The sequence below is a fragment of the Telopea speciosissima genome, chromosome 7 (genome assembly GCF_018873765.1).
Source record: "Telopea speciosissima isolate NSW1024214 ecotype Mountain lineage chromosome 7, Tspe_v1, whole genome shotgun sequence".
In the NCBI taxonomy this organism is placed as follows: domain Eukaryota; kingdom Viridiplantae; phylum Streptophyta; class Magnoliopsida; order Proteales; family Proteaceae; genus Telopea; species Telopea speciosissima.
Window position 1 is genome coordinate 5,020,954 of NC_057922.1, and position 16,121 is coordinate 5,037,074.

Consider the following 16,121-nt stretch of genomic DNA (forward strand, 5'->3'; position numbering starts at 1 on the left):
ATCCAATAGGGCAATAGAGAATGCCCCTAAGACATTGAAAATTTTACGAGGGGAGATCTATTTGTAAAAATTTATTTTCGATTATTTCACAACGAAACTATCAAAAGCCATAGTGAAAGTATATAGGAGGGCTTTCTATTTCAAGTTCAAAAACCATACTCCTCAATCATAAAACCCCCACAGCCATTTGCATCTCTCAACTGTTCAAACGAATCAATTCCACACTCTTCTAACTTAAAAGAATCACTAAGTATATCATATGTATGGATATTCCTCGTAATACGTTCATGATTTCTTCTTAGAATTTACCTATTCTACTTGTGCCGCCCATTGTTTTCCTCCTTAAGGGTGTTTTCATGGTGGCGCCTATTGGCTTTCCTCGGCTTCTCTTGTAAGGGGCTCTTTTTTCTTTTTTTTGCGTTTTATTGAATATATATTGGTTACTCACCCTAAAAAAAAAATGCTTGTTTTTATGAACAAAGTTTTTTTTTTTCTTTTTTTTTTTGGGGGGGGGGGGGTGGGGGGTGGGGGAATGGACAGCTTTAATAGAGGGGGAATAGGGGATGGGGATGAATCCAGATCGTCTACGGCGAAGGGGCCCATCCTGTCTATGCTGCGCAAACATAGGGCCCTCGACCTCGACCTTGTGGGTGGGGAAATTCTTCACCATGGATGAAGAGAAACTGTCCCTTTCACTATTTCTTAGAACACTCATTAGCTAACGGTTCTTATGTGTTTGCTACTTTCTTTTTCTGTCTACATCAACCCTACTTTCCATCTCTTTCTCCTACCATAAAAGCCACCTCTTTCTCAGATATATCCCTCCATCTCTAATAAACCACAATATTTTCACCTTTTATTCTTCTTCTCCTCCACTTCTTGCTGCAATCTCTCCCCACAATTAGTTTGGTACGTACCATGGCTGATGAGAACATTACTTACTCCTTTAGAGAAAAAGAATGGTTCCTTCCCTTAGCTAATGTTAGTCGGATCATGAAGAAATCACTTCCAACAACCGCAAAGATATCAAAAGAAGCTAAGGAGGCTGTCCAAGAATGTGTTTCTGAGTTCATTAGCTTCATTACAGATGAAGCCTCTGATAAGTGTCAGAGAGAGAAGAGAAAGACCATCAATGGCGATGATCTTCTATGGGCCATGACAACTCTTGGGTTTGAAAACTATGTCAGGCCTTTGCAGGTGTATCTTAACAAGTATAGAGAAATTGAAGGAGAGAGGAACAGTACTGCCATAGCTAGACAAGGAGACCATGACAAAGTTGATAATTTTATATCAATTAAGGGGGACCTTCAGGGTTTTAATGGTGGGTTTTGTTCCATGGAGGCCCAAGTAGTTCCCAAGAACTTTGGGGATAAAGGGAGGGTCACCAGCAGCCATGGAAAGAACTCGAAGATGGGTAGTTTTTATATGGGTATGAGAATCCATGAAAATGGAGGATTTAGCTAATCACTATCATGGTGTTTGGATGGCAATGATATATTCAAAATATGAGTTAATTTAATTATTGTAGATTCTATGGTAATGAAAACTACATTTAGCGAGTTTTAATGTTCTAAAGGACAAGCTATTATGCATCTATTGTTAGTAAATTCTAGCACAAGCATCACTTGATGCAAGTTCCACTTTAGTAGATGCTAGATATTAACTATTTGATTTGAAAAGGTTGTCATTTTACTGCTGCTTTTCCTGGGCATTCTAGATATCTAGTGGGGACTTTCCATGCTTAAGCAAGGGGACCGAGTGTTCCTTTAGCCACAACGAATGGGAATCCATTCACTGCGGAAGGTTCAGATGCACGCGGGGTATTTGGAGAGTGTACATGTTTTGGAGAACATACTAAAATTCTATAGAGGTTTGTGAACCCTAGGATGGTGCGATGAATCTTCCCACCCGGTAGAGGAAAACTTTCTCCTAAAAAATATTACTTCTAGATTTAAATGGATTTTTTATGGATTTTGTAGAGGCAGATATACAAAAGTGTTCGAGGCAGTGGTGTTGGAACATGGATCATTTGCATGTACCAACATGTGAACGTACATCTCAAAGCCAATCACATTTTAATTTTGTTTTCATAAAAACCCCTCCTCCCCTTGTAAATGGCAAAAATAGGATAGATGGTTGGCTCTCACATGTACGTTCACTTGTTGATATGTGCAAAGGAACCGCAAGATTGTTAAACTCGTTAGATTAATGGGTTAATTAATTGTTTAGTTACTGAAGAACTAGAAATGGGTTGATTACAACTTCATCCTCAACCTGACCTAGCCCAATCTAATTTCCAGCCAAATGACTCATAAATAATAGTAGGGAAACAGATCGATCCCCACGCAGCCAACATGAGAATATTCCTTCCCATGCCTTCGTTGTTGTCTATTCCAACGAAGGTTTAGATGTCTATGGTGAGGGGATTCTTTCTTCATCAATGGGTAAAAGAAAAATTAGGTGTTTTTTTTTGGGGCACTGTTCTCTGTGCCGCTGCGCCCAGGCACATGGGGGTGGGTGCAATGACCACCCTGCCCCTGCACAGGCTGCCCATGTGCCTGGGCACGGCCTGTGCTGTGGCACAGAGAACATTCTCCCTTTTTTTTTAACCAAGTTTTCCTTTTCTTACATAGTAGAAAGCAACCAAACCTTGTCTTCAATCGAATGCGGCTCAGGTTCATGTACGAGAACCGTCTCATATGCCCCTAAGCTGACCTCGTCTCCAATCTAGCATAGATGAATATATACCGTGAGACTTGTTTCTCACATCAATATTTTCTATGGAGAGTTCCCATTCAAAATTTCTAGTGTTTTAACCAGAAAGGGAAAAGGAAACTGACTTCTTTGGTACTCTTTCACTGGCCATAACTCGAAAGATGAATTAAGAAAGGGATATATATGATCCTCCATTTATTCTTCTCCTCTCTCAAGAGTTTAGACATAGTTGCAACCAATTACAGTTTTTTTGCTCAATTTAAGTTTCTGTTTTGCATAAAAATAAAAAAATAAAAGAAGGAAGGAATAAATTTTATTTGTCACACTGATAACAGTAGAAACCTTGGATGGAGAATGACCCATCTACTTAGGTAACGAATGGAAGATTGGGAATTTGAGTGCAACTAACACAATTGATTCCAGCTTGTCTAACCATCTTTAAACAGGTTTGATAGTTAGGGCTTCACCGACAAGAACCTTTTTAATTTGTCTATCCTAATTTAAGCTACAAATGGAAGGCTAAGACAAGCTAACAGAAACCTACAACTACCAACAAGAACTGGATCCTCTACTTTCGCCTGCCCGGTACTACTGTGTGCCCCACACACAGCAAGGCAGAAAATACCTCCTTACCCCCACTTAGGCAAGGTGCTTAGGCAGGGGTAAGGCGGTATTTTCATCACCCTGCTGTGTTTGGGGTGCACACAATAGTACGGGCAGGGATAAGTAGAGGATCTCGATTCATGCCTATTCTCACTGTTCCAAACAACCAAGAGAATTGGTTAGAAGTGAATTTGAACTTCCCTTCCTAATCTGGAAAAAAAAAATTAGAATGTCCCTTGCATCCCCACGAGTGATATAATTAGTTTGGCAAACAAATTAAATAGATATAAAAGGTATCTAAGGGCATTTTCGTAACTAGTCAGGGCCATGGTTTGCTTGTACCGATTACAGACCTAGCATCATGGAAAATTATCTCCTCGAGTTCCCTACTCGGCGCAATTCCCCATTGCCTCTAATAAGGTGGGGTGGATCCCACCCAGGCAAGGGTAGGGTGGTCATTGTGCCCCCCTTGTTAGAGGCACTGGGGAACTGGCTTGCGCAGGAAATAAGAGGGGATAAAGATCCTAGTATCATTAGCCACCTTCCATCATTATGGAGTCAGAAGGCATACACTACAAATGCAGGCAACCATTAAACTAATTGATGCTATTGTTGTTGGCTCTCTCTCGGTTCGAGATCAAATTATCAAGCATCATTTTTTGGAAATTTATCCTCTCAAATGCACAATTAAGAATCCAATCATCCACCTAGCACTTGAGAGAATAAAAAAAATGTCATTGCCCAAGTTTTTATGATTAGATTCTTAAGTGGATTTTTCGCTTTGACTGGCTTTTTGGTTTAGGGTAAGCATAATGGATTTTTTAATAGTTAAGTACAAATATGGTCCCAGCTTTACCGAGAAGCCCTTTTAGAGCATAACTTTTATTGTTGCTTTAAGAAAAACATTTATGGTCCCGAGCTTTGCCGAGAAACCATTCTCTTTTTGGAGGATAGCTTTTTTTTTTTGGTAAACGAGATTCTATTGCAAAGAAGGGCAAGAAAAACACTTGAGATCCTCACAACAAGCCTGCTGGATCCAAGGAGAGGAAATGGGCCAATCTATCTGACTTGCCACAGACAGGGCCCTCCGGGCTAGAGAGTGCGCCACACAGTTCGTATCCCTAGAGATAGAGGCCAAATTACACACAGCAAAGCAGGGTACTAGTTCCCTAATGTCATGCAAGGTGCTACGTAAGAAGATAGGAGGGGCTAGGGAAGAGTCTTGGATGAGATTTATCAACTCATCGCTATCAGACTCAATCTCAACACTGGTGAATGCTGCTATGGCGGCTAATTGCAATCCTCGCAAGACAGCAGTCGCTTCTCCAAGAAGTACCTCATGGAATTGGCTGGGATCATACATTGCCTGCAATGGGAGCCCTCTGTGATCTCTCAAAATAACCCCAATGCCACTACCATTCTTAGTGTTCCTTAGCATTGCGTCGCAATTAATCTTGACGGTGCCTGGATTGGGAGGACGCCAAAGGGGGGCCTGTGCAACTATGTCTGGCTGCCTCGGTTTAGTAGAAGCAAGGAATTCAACACACGCAGCCTAAGCCTGCTGGATAACCTGCTGAGGAGTCCACTCTCTTTTTCCAAATATTAGATCGTTTCTGGCCAGCCAAAGGGTCCAACACATAAAGTCAAAAGGGAGAGGACCTCCTCACTAGTTCTTTTATCCTGAAACTGCAACACCGGCCATTGCTGGAGCAACTGAGGGAGAGAGAAAGGTCCATCGGATGGGACAATCATAGAGAGGGAGCTTCCAAACCAAGCAGCTCGAGCGAAAGGACAAAGAAATAGAAGATGGTCCAAAGATTCAGTCTCAGCTCCTTATCTTCTGCACGATGGATCCACCCCAATATGCCTCTTCTGTAGGTTTTTTCCAGATGCCACCCCCTGCCCACAACACTTCCACAAGAAATTCCTGATTTTTGGTAGGGTTTTACTATGCCAAATGCGTTTCCAAACTACTGGAGGGATATCCTCCCAAGCCTGCCTACGGGAGGGAGCAGGCCGACCAAGGAGCTTCTCATCTCGCTGATTGCATAACAAATGGTACGCTGATTTCACCGAGAAGATGCCATTTTGTGATCCTCCCCAGCAAATTTGATCCTCCATGGAATTGATACTTAGACGAATTGCCTTGATTGCCTTCCTATCTTCAGCCGAAAAATACTGTAAAGATATTTTGGAGGATAACTTTCACTAGTTTGTTTTGGGGGTACTTTCCTACTAAGGGTTTGTAAGCTGAGTTTGAAATCTCGGAATCGGCATCCAAATTGATCAGTGCCGATATTTCATTCGAATCATCAAAATTGGTAAAAATCGGTAAAAATCTTTCATTAGTATTGGAGTGAGAATCAGCGTGAATTGCTTGGATTGGTCAGTGGCGATTCCGAAGCAAGACTAACTAGGTTAGGCAATGATATGCATTCCTATTATTTGCAAAAAAGACTTTGTCCAGTAGTGTAGTTCTTGCATCAAGATACATGATGGCGTAAAATGACTGCCATGTCCCCAAAGGCAAAAGTATCATCTTTGTTGATGTTTTCTTGCACATTTTCATTGGCTCCGCATTGGCACAAAAAACTCTCTCCTTGATTCATTTAGCGGAGTTGGTCTTCAGTGTTGAACCCGCTTGCTTTGTTGAGTAAGGTTTTTCTTCTCTTAGTAAACACTTGCTTTTTTCCCCCTTTTCAAGAGTGCGTTGCTGATCTAGCAATTAAAGATATCTAAAGGTACTTCATTATCACAATTCACAATACCCTAGATGCTTTTTTCGCTCTCTTTTTGTTTTTTTTTGGGGGGGGGGGTGTGTTAAAAGAAACTTCATTGAGAAGAAAATGGGTTACACGAGACATCATTGACACAAAGATTATGAAGTCAAGGAGTGAAATATGGTAAAGCTATTTTACATGTCATTGACAGAACCTTCTTGGATAAGAAATGGGCTTACAATTGGATTCCTTTAGAATAAAGCTGAAAAAACAGCTTATAAAATAAGAGGAAAGTTGAACTATATTCAAGAACCAGTGAAGTGGAGATTGTTTGTTGGGACTTTTAAGGTAAAGAATCATTTCTTTACTATCTTGTATATGAGGAATATACAAGGAAAGCCAGATGTAGGAGCATGGGCTATAGACCTGATCTGATGGTCAAGGCTTCTCCAATAAGAATATCATTGAAGAGGGCTGATTCCAAATATGCAAACAGTTGAGCACCCAAATGATATCTTGCAATAGCACCAACTCCACTCCAACATGAATCTTTTGAGAAAAGCAACATCACTATAATCACTTCTTAACTTACATCACTGTTTCGCTCCAAAATTTGCTAACATCACTATCTAACTCACCATCATTGTTGGATCAGGATCCTCTACCTTACCGATGGGGTGGCGGTGTATATTGGACGGTACAACAGAGATCAGGTGACACACATGACACACATGGCCTTTGCTGTGCCGCCAGATGTCCACTGCCACCCCACCGATACTATAGAAGATTTTAATACGGGGACCTTTTCCTTAGGGGTGTCAAAAGCTAACCCGCACCGTAGACCAACCAGATCGATTAATATTGGATCTTTCGCGGTGTTTGGCTGTAGTCTGACAGGCGATTAGAATCAACTAGATAGTGTCCATGCTTGGATTAACCAAATGATGTCGTAATGATACGAGGCCTTAAATTGATGAGGAGTAGGAATCATGGTTTTAAAAGAGGTATCAGGATACTGATACTGATCCGAATCGTGCGACAATTTCCTAGATATACTAGACAAGAAAAAAAAATTCAAAATTTCAAGTGGATTTAATGATTTATGAGTCTATCGGAAAATATGAATCAAAATTCACCCAAGAACAAAAAAAAAAGAGAAAGGAAAGTACTTATCAAGATTCAAAAAGACGTAGAACAAAAACAACTTTGCCGGCCCCTCCCTTCTCCTCCATTTTCGATTTCAAAGTTTTTTCCCACTTTCGCCATGGAAGCCACTTCGGGTTCTTCTGCTTCTCCAGTTTTGAACTCTAATGACGCCGCATTTACCCAAGAGGAAGACACCAAAGCCGAAGAAATCCCCGCTGTCCAATCCTCTATTTCGATTTCGAATTCTTGCGAGGCTTCAACATCCATGGCTAAGAGTAGAAAGATTGTCAGGAGGAAGAAGAAGAGTTCGATAGATGTTTCTGCTCCTGCTGGTTCTTGTGCAGCTGCTTCTTGTTCTTTGTCTTCTTTACCTTCCCAACAGAGAGGGGGTTTGCGTCTTACAGCTAAACGACGGACTCCGAGAGTATCCATTTGTAGTAAACGTCGTGGAGAGAACGATTTTGATGTCCTCGCGCTTCCTCTTGGGATGTCGATCGCTGCCGTTGTGGCTCAGGTTCGATTAATTATAGGGTTCCTTTTTATATTTGTTGTCTATTTTCAAAATTTCTGCAGTTTTTTGAAATTCTGTAGAAATTTTTTATTTTGATCAATGCTTGTAGATTACTAGCATTCCTAGAAGCTATTGAAGTCTAGACTCTAGACCGAGGGTAGATGCCTTGACATGTAAATTGCAAGGCGTTTGAAATAACAATAACTGTTATTTAACGTGCAAAAAACTAGTTTGGAACGAACAATAGAGAGAAAACATTGATCAGAGTTTGTAAGATGTATAGCTTCCCTGCGAGTTGATTTCCAACAAAAATGCTGGCATTTAACGAGTATGAGTTTGAATAGAGTTGATTGGTGAAACAGGATCCATGTAGCTAAGGCAGAGTTGAGTTGAATTGTTTGTTGTGAATTTGGCAGTGTCCCTTTCAGCAAATGGGGAAAATTTTTGTGGAGGAATATGGAAGCACGATCCATCAGATCTTGTGGGAGAAGAGATGTGGTCCATTCTTTCCAGATTGTTAGGGTCCTGCATCCAATAATTGTAGGATCCACACCACCCCCCCCCCCCCTTCCAAAAAAAAAAAAAAAAACCCAAAATTTTTTGTGTTACAAGGCAAATTTTGCAGCCATTCACTGGGTTATGTGAGGGTGCCTGGTGTGCTTGGTCTTCTTAGGGATGGTGAGGGTTGGACCTGCTAGAGAGAGGGATCCTACAAAAGCTGAACTTAATCTTCTAGCTAGTTATGGACAAAGATCATGGCAATGCTAAAAGGATGGATGCAGCAGGTTGAGGGCAGTCTGGAGATCTTCTCCTTCGTCAGGCAGAGCAGGTCATGGCGTTCACTAGAAGATGAATCTCTGTCTCTCTTTTAATTTTTTATCCACTTTTAGAATATATCTTGGGCAAAATTAGTTGACGAATTGCGTTTGCCCTGGCTTTGTAATGAATTCCTGCTCAAGTGTTTATTGTGACCCATATTACCTTAGTAATAGCTCCCTAGATTGCATTGGTATCTGTAAGAACCATTGAATAAAGGGTGGTTAGAGAATTGGTTCATCAATACATCCTCCTCAAAATCCCAATCAGGAGAATTTATATCACATACTTCGTTGATCTGAAGATCAAATCTCTTTGCACGCAACTGAAAAGACCAGTCTATAAAATTCATTGCCCATTAACATATGAATTTATTATATGGTTGGGGTCACACACATGTTTGAATAAATGTCTTCACCACTAATTTATAGGACTTCTGATAACCATGTTCATCATGCTTATCGGTGCCTCGGTGGCTGACAGTGCTAAGAACCTCGTCTTTAATAGGTATGTAAGAAATCATTGGGCTTAGTTTGAATTTACATCCATACAGATAGAAGATATTTCTTGCTTTACTTCTGCATGTATTCTTGTGCAATATCTTGCTGGCCTGTATAGTTTTTCACTGTGTTTTCAGGGACACTGTTACCAGTCAGACCATCAACCGCTGGTAAAAACTGTCCATATCCGGTTCAAGGCCGGAGGTCACTATAAATAAGTTGACCATTCAAGAGACTGTCTGGTCTGAATGGTCTGAATGATCTATGCCACTCAGACCATTCAACCTGCACGGTGAGGCCCAGTGTGGGCATCTTATTTTATTTTTCGTAGACCCCATACTCTCCTTTTGGGCATAATTATCCTAACCACTGCACTAGGCGGCTCATTGTAGAAAATTTTAACACTTGTAACCTATATACAGAACTTTTAAACCTACAGTACATCATGACCTTGACAGCTGGACCATTGAGACCCATTGGATTGTCAATCACCATGCCCGAATTGTCTGGTTTTTCACTGTGTTTTCCCCTCTTTTTCTAGTTTATCCTGCCCTTAGTAAACTTTTGCTTATCCCAGAAAAAAGAATAAAAGAATGGTGAGTTTTTTTTAGAGAAATTTACGAAACACCCCCTGAAAATGGGTCAAAACTCGGATCACCCCCTGAAATTTGAAAATACTCAGATCACCCCCTGAAGACTAACGGTGTTAGTCTAGTGTTAGTCTAAGTCAAATAAAAAAGTGAAAAAACACATTTACCCTTTTTTTAAAACGGTATACCGGATTTGGATCCGGCGTACACCATTTCCCTTTTTGTTCCTTTTAATGTGAAGACATTGACAGAAACGGTATACCGAATGGTCTGTCTCAGTAAATTTTCATGAAACTTAACCTAACATAAACCGAATAATTTGCACAAAACGTATTAGGGAAACGCCTAGACTATGAAATTTCTCCCTAAAATCTTAAATCCGTACGCACTAACACAAAACTTGCAGATTCTCAAGCTTCACACAAGAGCTCCAGATCTACAGTTTCATGGTCTAAGAACCTAAAACTTTATAAGATTTTAGAGAGATTATTGACCGCAAACAATAATCCGGTTTCAGAAACTATAAATTAAACAAACTTCTACAGGAAGACAAACTTTCAATCTGTGAAGGTGCAGTCGCCGATCCGATAGGGAAAATTGACAGAACAATGAACAAGTTCCGCTTGTGAGATTGAATTGAAACCTCCGTTTCTCCTTCGCTTCTTCTCTGTCCGATTGGGAACGAAATTCAAATGAAGTTCCTTATACGAAGGTTCATTAAACTTCCAGATAGTTCGAAAGAGGTTTAAGGAGAGAAAATGAACAAATTCCTTGTCTTTCTTCAGTCCGGCAAAGTTCACTTTTGGAGTTGCAGGTTTTTTGGGAAGAGAGTGAAGAACGAAGAAGATAACATTAGACTTTGGGGGGTTTTTCTCAGCAAGGGTAATATTGTAACTTTACATTGCACAAGGGTAGTTTAGGGTTTTAAAATTATTTAAATGGCTGACTTCATCATTTAACGATGGACCGCTAACGGTAGGGTTGAATCTGAGTATTGGGCTTTATTCCAGGGGGTGATCTGAGTATTTTCAAATTTCAGGGGGTGATCCGAGTTTCGACCCATTTTCAGGGGGTGTTTCGTAAATTTCCCTTTTTTTTATGAGACCTTGTTAGTTATCAGTAAATATAATAACACCACGTGATAAGAACAGAATATACCCAGTCCTTAGAGAAAGTAGCCGCAGTTTAGCCTCTCTCTTATATGAAGGATAGCGAGGACAATGTCCCTACTATGCCTTTTAAGTTTTAATCTGAATATAGATTGCGTACAATGAAAAAAAGGAATGGATTTTATTGTACCCTCTTGAATACCAAGTTTTGGAAAGAATTTTTAAATAAAGATAGATATTTAATTGTTAGCATTTGAGGGTTGTTTGCTTGATAACCTGGGAATGGATGCATTCCTTGATGGCCTTAATCTTTGTCACATGGTGGCTTAGTGGGCACTCAAACCTTTGGGCATGTCCACTTTCATTACATAATCTTGGGATAAGTTTCATTCAGAAATGCTTTTGGCCACCTGGCTGTATAAAACTGTAGGAATGTTAAAAATCAACCCTTGGACAAATTGTTTTGATGGATGAAAATAGGAGGGAAAAGCCAATGCATGATGGGCCATAAAATTTAGGTGGGAAATGAAATTTGACATGCAGGATCTCCTGCAGTGGTCAGCTTGCCATACCAACACTTGTTGCTCAAAATCAGATGGGCCATCAAGACAATACTTATTTGATAGTCTGGCAAAAACCCCTTTTTCCCTTTTTGTGTGGTTTTCTGATAATATTTCTTTTTTATTTTGATTATGCTTATTATGTTCCTCCTCCCTTCTTGTTTATCATTTGATAAGGTATGCATTGGTTTCAGGTTCTGGATGGAGAACATGTAGCAAAAGAAAAGATTCCTCTTGATCATCTGTCAACGGTACTCTTTGTGTCTCTTCTTTCAAGATCAACATGAATTATGCTTACTTCCAAACAATTAGTCTTGCAGTCATTAGGCGGGGACCTCCATAAGTTGTCCATAGCATGGGCTGCTGCTCATTCCCAAACATCAAATTGATCCACTTGGTATCCTTTTAGGTGATGTTATTGCTTAAGAATGCAAATAGAACATCCAGTTGCACAACTTCTGAAACTGTGGCCCATAAATACCTAAGGATTTGTGAAATCATTAATGTGCTCTGTCTTTCCTATTATGGCCGTGCTGTATAATTATACCGAGAAGTTGAGTCAGAAAATGTGAAATATTGACTAATTTGAATATATTGCATTTGCAGATTTGTGCTTCAGCTGTGAGGGAATCTTTAGCAAATGTAAGCCTGATCCAATACAGATGAATCATCTGCTGACCTATTTCATCCAGTTAAATTTTCTCTGGTGTTCTTGACTTCTTGTAGATATGTGACAATGTGAGATTCTGAAACAATAGCTGTGCCTTTCCTTTGTCATTGGGTATGTTCTGCCAGGCTTTTGGGAACAGGTTTGACTGCTTTGTGAGGAATTTTGAGAAATCTTTTGGAAGCACCCTGAGGACCTTACGAGTAATCAATGAAGCGTCTCTCTATGAGGGACGAGGTTTCTTCAGAGAATCAAGTGCAGAAAGTTGTAGTTCAGAAGTGGTCCCACCTAAGTCTCTCTACACGCAAGGACCTGGTTCTAAAGCAGAAGCAGTTGCATCTACTATTGAAGCTTGTGGACCATCTAACGCAGTGGAAGAAATACAAGAGAATTTGCGATTAGTTTCAATAAATCAAGAGATTGCCCTGCATGAACAAATGCACCAATTGGCTACTTCTTCAAGTAGACTGGATTCTGGCTGTAATAATACCATGCTAAGCACCTTTGAGAAATCTGTGAAGGAACAAGCTCGTTCTAATGACCTCAAGACATTTGAAATTGGTTTGATCATGAAGCGGCTGCAACTGAAAGAATCACAGGTGGCTCTCCACTTTAATTCAAATTGTTTGGAGCGGTTTAAATTATCTATGGCTATTTCAAAAGCATCATTCAAGGCTGAGAAATTCAAAAATCAGTTAGAAGATGCAAGACACACAGAACTAATCAAGAAATGCATAGACTCTCTTGTTGCTGGATTACTTATTATGTCAGCTTCACTTTTATACGGAGCATATGTTTATTCGTACAAACGGATCATAGAAGCCACTGGGCCTTGTTCATCTTCACCCAAGGTCAGTTCTATCTCTCCATGGACTATACCAGTGAAAGCTTGCTCACACATCCAAAAACATTGGGCTGGGGTTTGCCATCATTTATGAAGTTGAAATTGCTTTTCTAAGAACCAAACAATGTATTTGTTCAGTTTAATGATTGGTCCAACTGATGGATCCATACATCATAATGCAACAATAAAAGCAATAAAGACAATTGCAGTTATCATTTAAGTATACAGTCGTTGCTCTGGCCAATGGTAAGCTAAAGATGCAGATTCAAGTTTGAGGGTGGCCACTTTGTGCAAAATGCTGAAGATTAGGACTGACCCTGTCCAGCCTTCTTGAGGCCCTGCGAAAGCGGAACTTGCACCAGTTTGTGGCCCGTAGTTTCTCTCCACAAGAACATCAAGAGGATATCTCTCAATGAGGGCACCCTTGTCTGCTTTTATTTGGCCATGTGATAGCTCTGTTGGTGCTCAAAGACTTGTGAGAAGTTTCATCCCCCTAGATAATACATCATGTAGCGCAATTAAAAGGCCAATTTTGGTCAATATTTGGACAAAGTTTCAAATCATCATAGACAATATGATTGAGTTTGGCTTTGAGATCGGAAGGATGGTGAATCCACATAGTCCCCTTTCTATGCAAGGTTCAAATTGCCACATCAGCACTCCACAGATTTGATAGTTGAAAAGAAAAAGGGAAAGAAACAAAATCCACAAAATGGTGGGCCATGAGATTTAACGTGCAGACGATCTGAGGTGTTCCTTAACTATCCAACAATCAGATTGGCCACATCAGCTTTTTCCGCATGGTGGAACCAGTGAATAGGCAACATCTAGATGTGCTCCTCTAGAGAAACTTCTGCCATACTAATTATGTAATAGTAATTACAATAACAGCATCACACTACTTGTTTGATCATCTTTATATTTCCCTTGTCCTCCTATTGTCCTGCGTGGACCAAATCAATCTAGGAGGTGCCTCCTCTTGCTAGGACCATCTGGTCAGTGTGATTTATGGACTATGGGCATTCAAAGGTTCTTTCAACTTTCCACTAATTTTTTATTGAGCAATCAGTTAGCCCTTGATGGATTGTGGATACTGGTTGAGCTAATTAGGGTGGTTCCTATTCTTAATGTTATTCTTATACCTAATATTTCTGTAGTGTTTCCTATTCTTAATGTTATTCTTATACCTAATATTTCTGTAGTGTTCGGAAATATCATCATGATGTTTGGTTCTGTTTCAGGGGGCTACTTCTTGGTGGATCCCTAAGCAGGTCGCATCTTTCAACTCATTGCTAGACATGCTGAATATGGTGAGATGTCAGGTTTCAATATTCAGCCGGATGCTGTTTGGTATTCTGATGATCGTGGCAATCGCTTATTTGCTTTTCCAACGTTCTGCCACTTCTAATCAGATAATGCCAGTAACTTTCATCCTTTTGCTATTAGGAGGTGGCTGTGGCATTGTAGGCAAGCTTTGCATTGACACATTAGGAGGGAATGGATTTCATTGGTTTATATACTGGGAGGCTCTCTGCTTGCTGCACTTCTTTGCAAACATGTGTACGTCACTTTTGTTCTCTATCCTGTATGGACCTGTCTCTGTGGCTCAAGGTACTGGCTCAAGGGCAATGCTTCCATACTGGCTACGGCGGCTTGTGTTTTATGTCATTATACTTCTGTTCTTACCATTATTTGGTGGTTTGATGCCATTCGCAAGCCTTACCGACTGGAAAGACCACTTCTTATTGTTAATCAGAGAGAAATTAGTTGCATCAGCTATGGAGAATGGCAGCTGATATTTTAGATTATGGCTGGAAGCCTGGAACTTGTAAAGGTGTACAATGGTGAAAATTATTCTGATTGTATGGGTATTTATTTGCTCTCCGACTCCTCAAACCATGTATGGAAGGTGTTACATGTATATTACCTTCTATTTAAACATTTGGAGGAAAGAACAATCTGTGTCTCAAATGTGGAGCTTGGAATGCTTCAGTCAATTTGTTGGGCTCTTAAGTATGTTTTCCTTGACCAGAGACTGAATATGGTTTTATATTAGAACTTTGCAGAATTTGTTGGAATAATCCCAGTAATGAATCATTAGGGGCCAAAGATGCACCTTCCATGAAAAGAACACAACTACAAAATTGTTCACTTTAAATTCCACACCTTATGTTCTAGGAAAATATGATGGAACCTAGCATCCCTTTTTTCTCTCATAACTGGTAATAGAAACTCTACCCAAAAAAACTGGTAGTAGAAACCATGGGAAATGGAATTCCAAACCAAGGGTTTAAATCATGGTAATTAGTATCAATACTGAAACGTATCAGTAGAAATTGTCCATATCAGTCTGATTCTAAGTCAAAAGGTCGCTTTTTTTTTTTTAAAGCCACTTTTGAACATAGCAGCAGATCTATATTTCAGGTCTAGCCGATACGCATTCATATCGTCCGATACAGAGGTTTAAAACCATACTCCAAAACACATTTTTGTTTTTTTGTTGAGGTGGGGGGTGTTGGAGGTTCCCTTTCGATCCAATGCTTACTGGCTTGGGTTTCCTCTTTTAGGGGCCGCACAGGTCTTGAGGGAGTGATTTTGGGCAGCTTATATACATGTCGCATTACAAACTTGGATTTAGTAATCGGTAGGGGGATTGATCTCAGTCAATACCAATCCGGATCAGCTCATCAGCCCATATCAATCTTGATCGGACAGATTTACCCCCGTTTTTCTAAAATCAATTTTATTTTTTACTTTACCCTTATAGTCCACACGATCCACCGATATAGAATCAGCCAGAGGCCAATACCTTACCAAAACCATGATCACAAGGAATCCTCCCAATTTATCCACCTTCCCAGGTGAAGGCAGAATACCTGGCAACAAAAAGCTTATGCCCTTTACTAACTGCGCACCTTCAAAACTACTATATAACGTGCCGGGTTATTTGGTGAATTTGTTACACTTCAGAGCCAACGCATGGGAGCAAGTAACTGCAAACCCAAGTTGAGACCTAGTTACACCAAAACATTCCAGGAAAATGTCACTCTTCCATTGGAAGGTGAGAGGAGCTAACCATCAACAGAGATGGAAGCTTTTCCACCATTAATATCACCTATATTTTGTCATGCTACAGTGACAGTTTACTCATTTTAACTGTTGCATCTATGTCAAATTATGTGCCATGTGTTAATCAACCCAAGTTGAACTCATGCCCCAACCCCATCCTGCCCTCCCATTGGTGCACGCTGCTAGTTTGCAGCAGGGAGGCAGCGTGCCCAATAGCCCAATCCTCTCCCATATTTTAGAGTTCAACCCCTAAAATGCTTTCAGTTTCATA

General features: G+C 40.2%; 2 protein-coding genes across 3 annotated transcripts; both read left to right on the top strand.

The window, feature by feature from the left end:
• The first annotated feature begins 918 nt into the window (after nt 1-918).
• LOC122667406 (nuclear transcription factor Y subunit B-3-like) lies at nt 919-1,464 on the top strand. Its single transcript, XM_043863672.1, has one exon. The coding sequence runs from the start codon at nt 919-921 to the stop codon at nt 1,462-1,464; it is 546 nt and encodes a 181-aa protein (XP_043719607.1).
• Nucleotides 1,465-7,259: 5,795 nt separating this feature from the next.
• LOC122668966 (protein CPR-5) lies at nt 7,260-14,752 on the top strand. 2 transcript variants are annotated; one of them, XM_043865566.1, is made up of 5 exons: nt 7,260-7,698; nt 11,465-11,521; nt 11,877-11,912; nt 12,066-12,788; nt 14,023-14,752. In XM_043865566.1, exons 1-5 carry the CDS (start codon nt 7,303-7,305, stop codon nt 14,575-14,577), a joined length of 1,767 nt encoding a protein of 588 aa, XP_043721501.1. In that variant the 5' UTR covers nt 7,260-7,302; the 3' UTR covers nt 14,578-14,752. The 2 variants fall into 2 exon arrangements, with proteins under 2 accessions (XP_043721501.1, XP_043721503.1); XM_043865568.1 differs by having other exon boundaries at nt 14,194-14,752.
• Nucleotides 14,753-16,121: the final 1,369 nt, after the last annotated feature.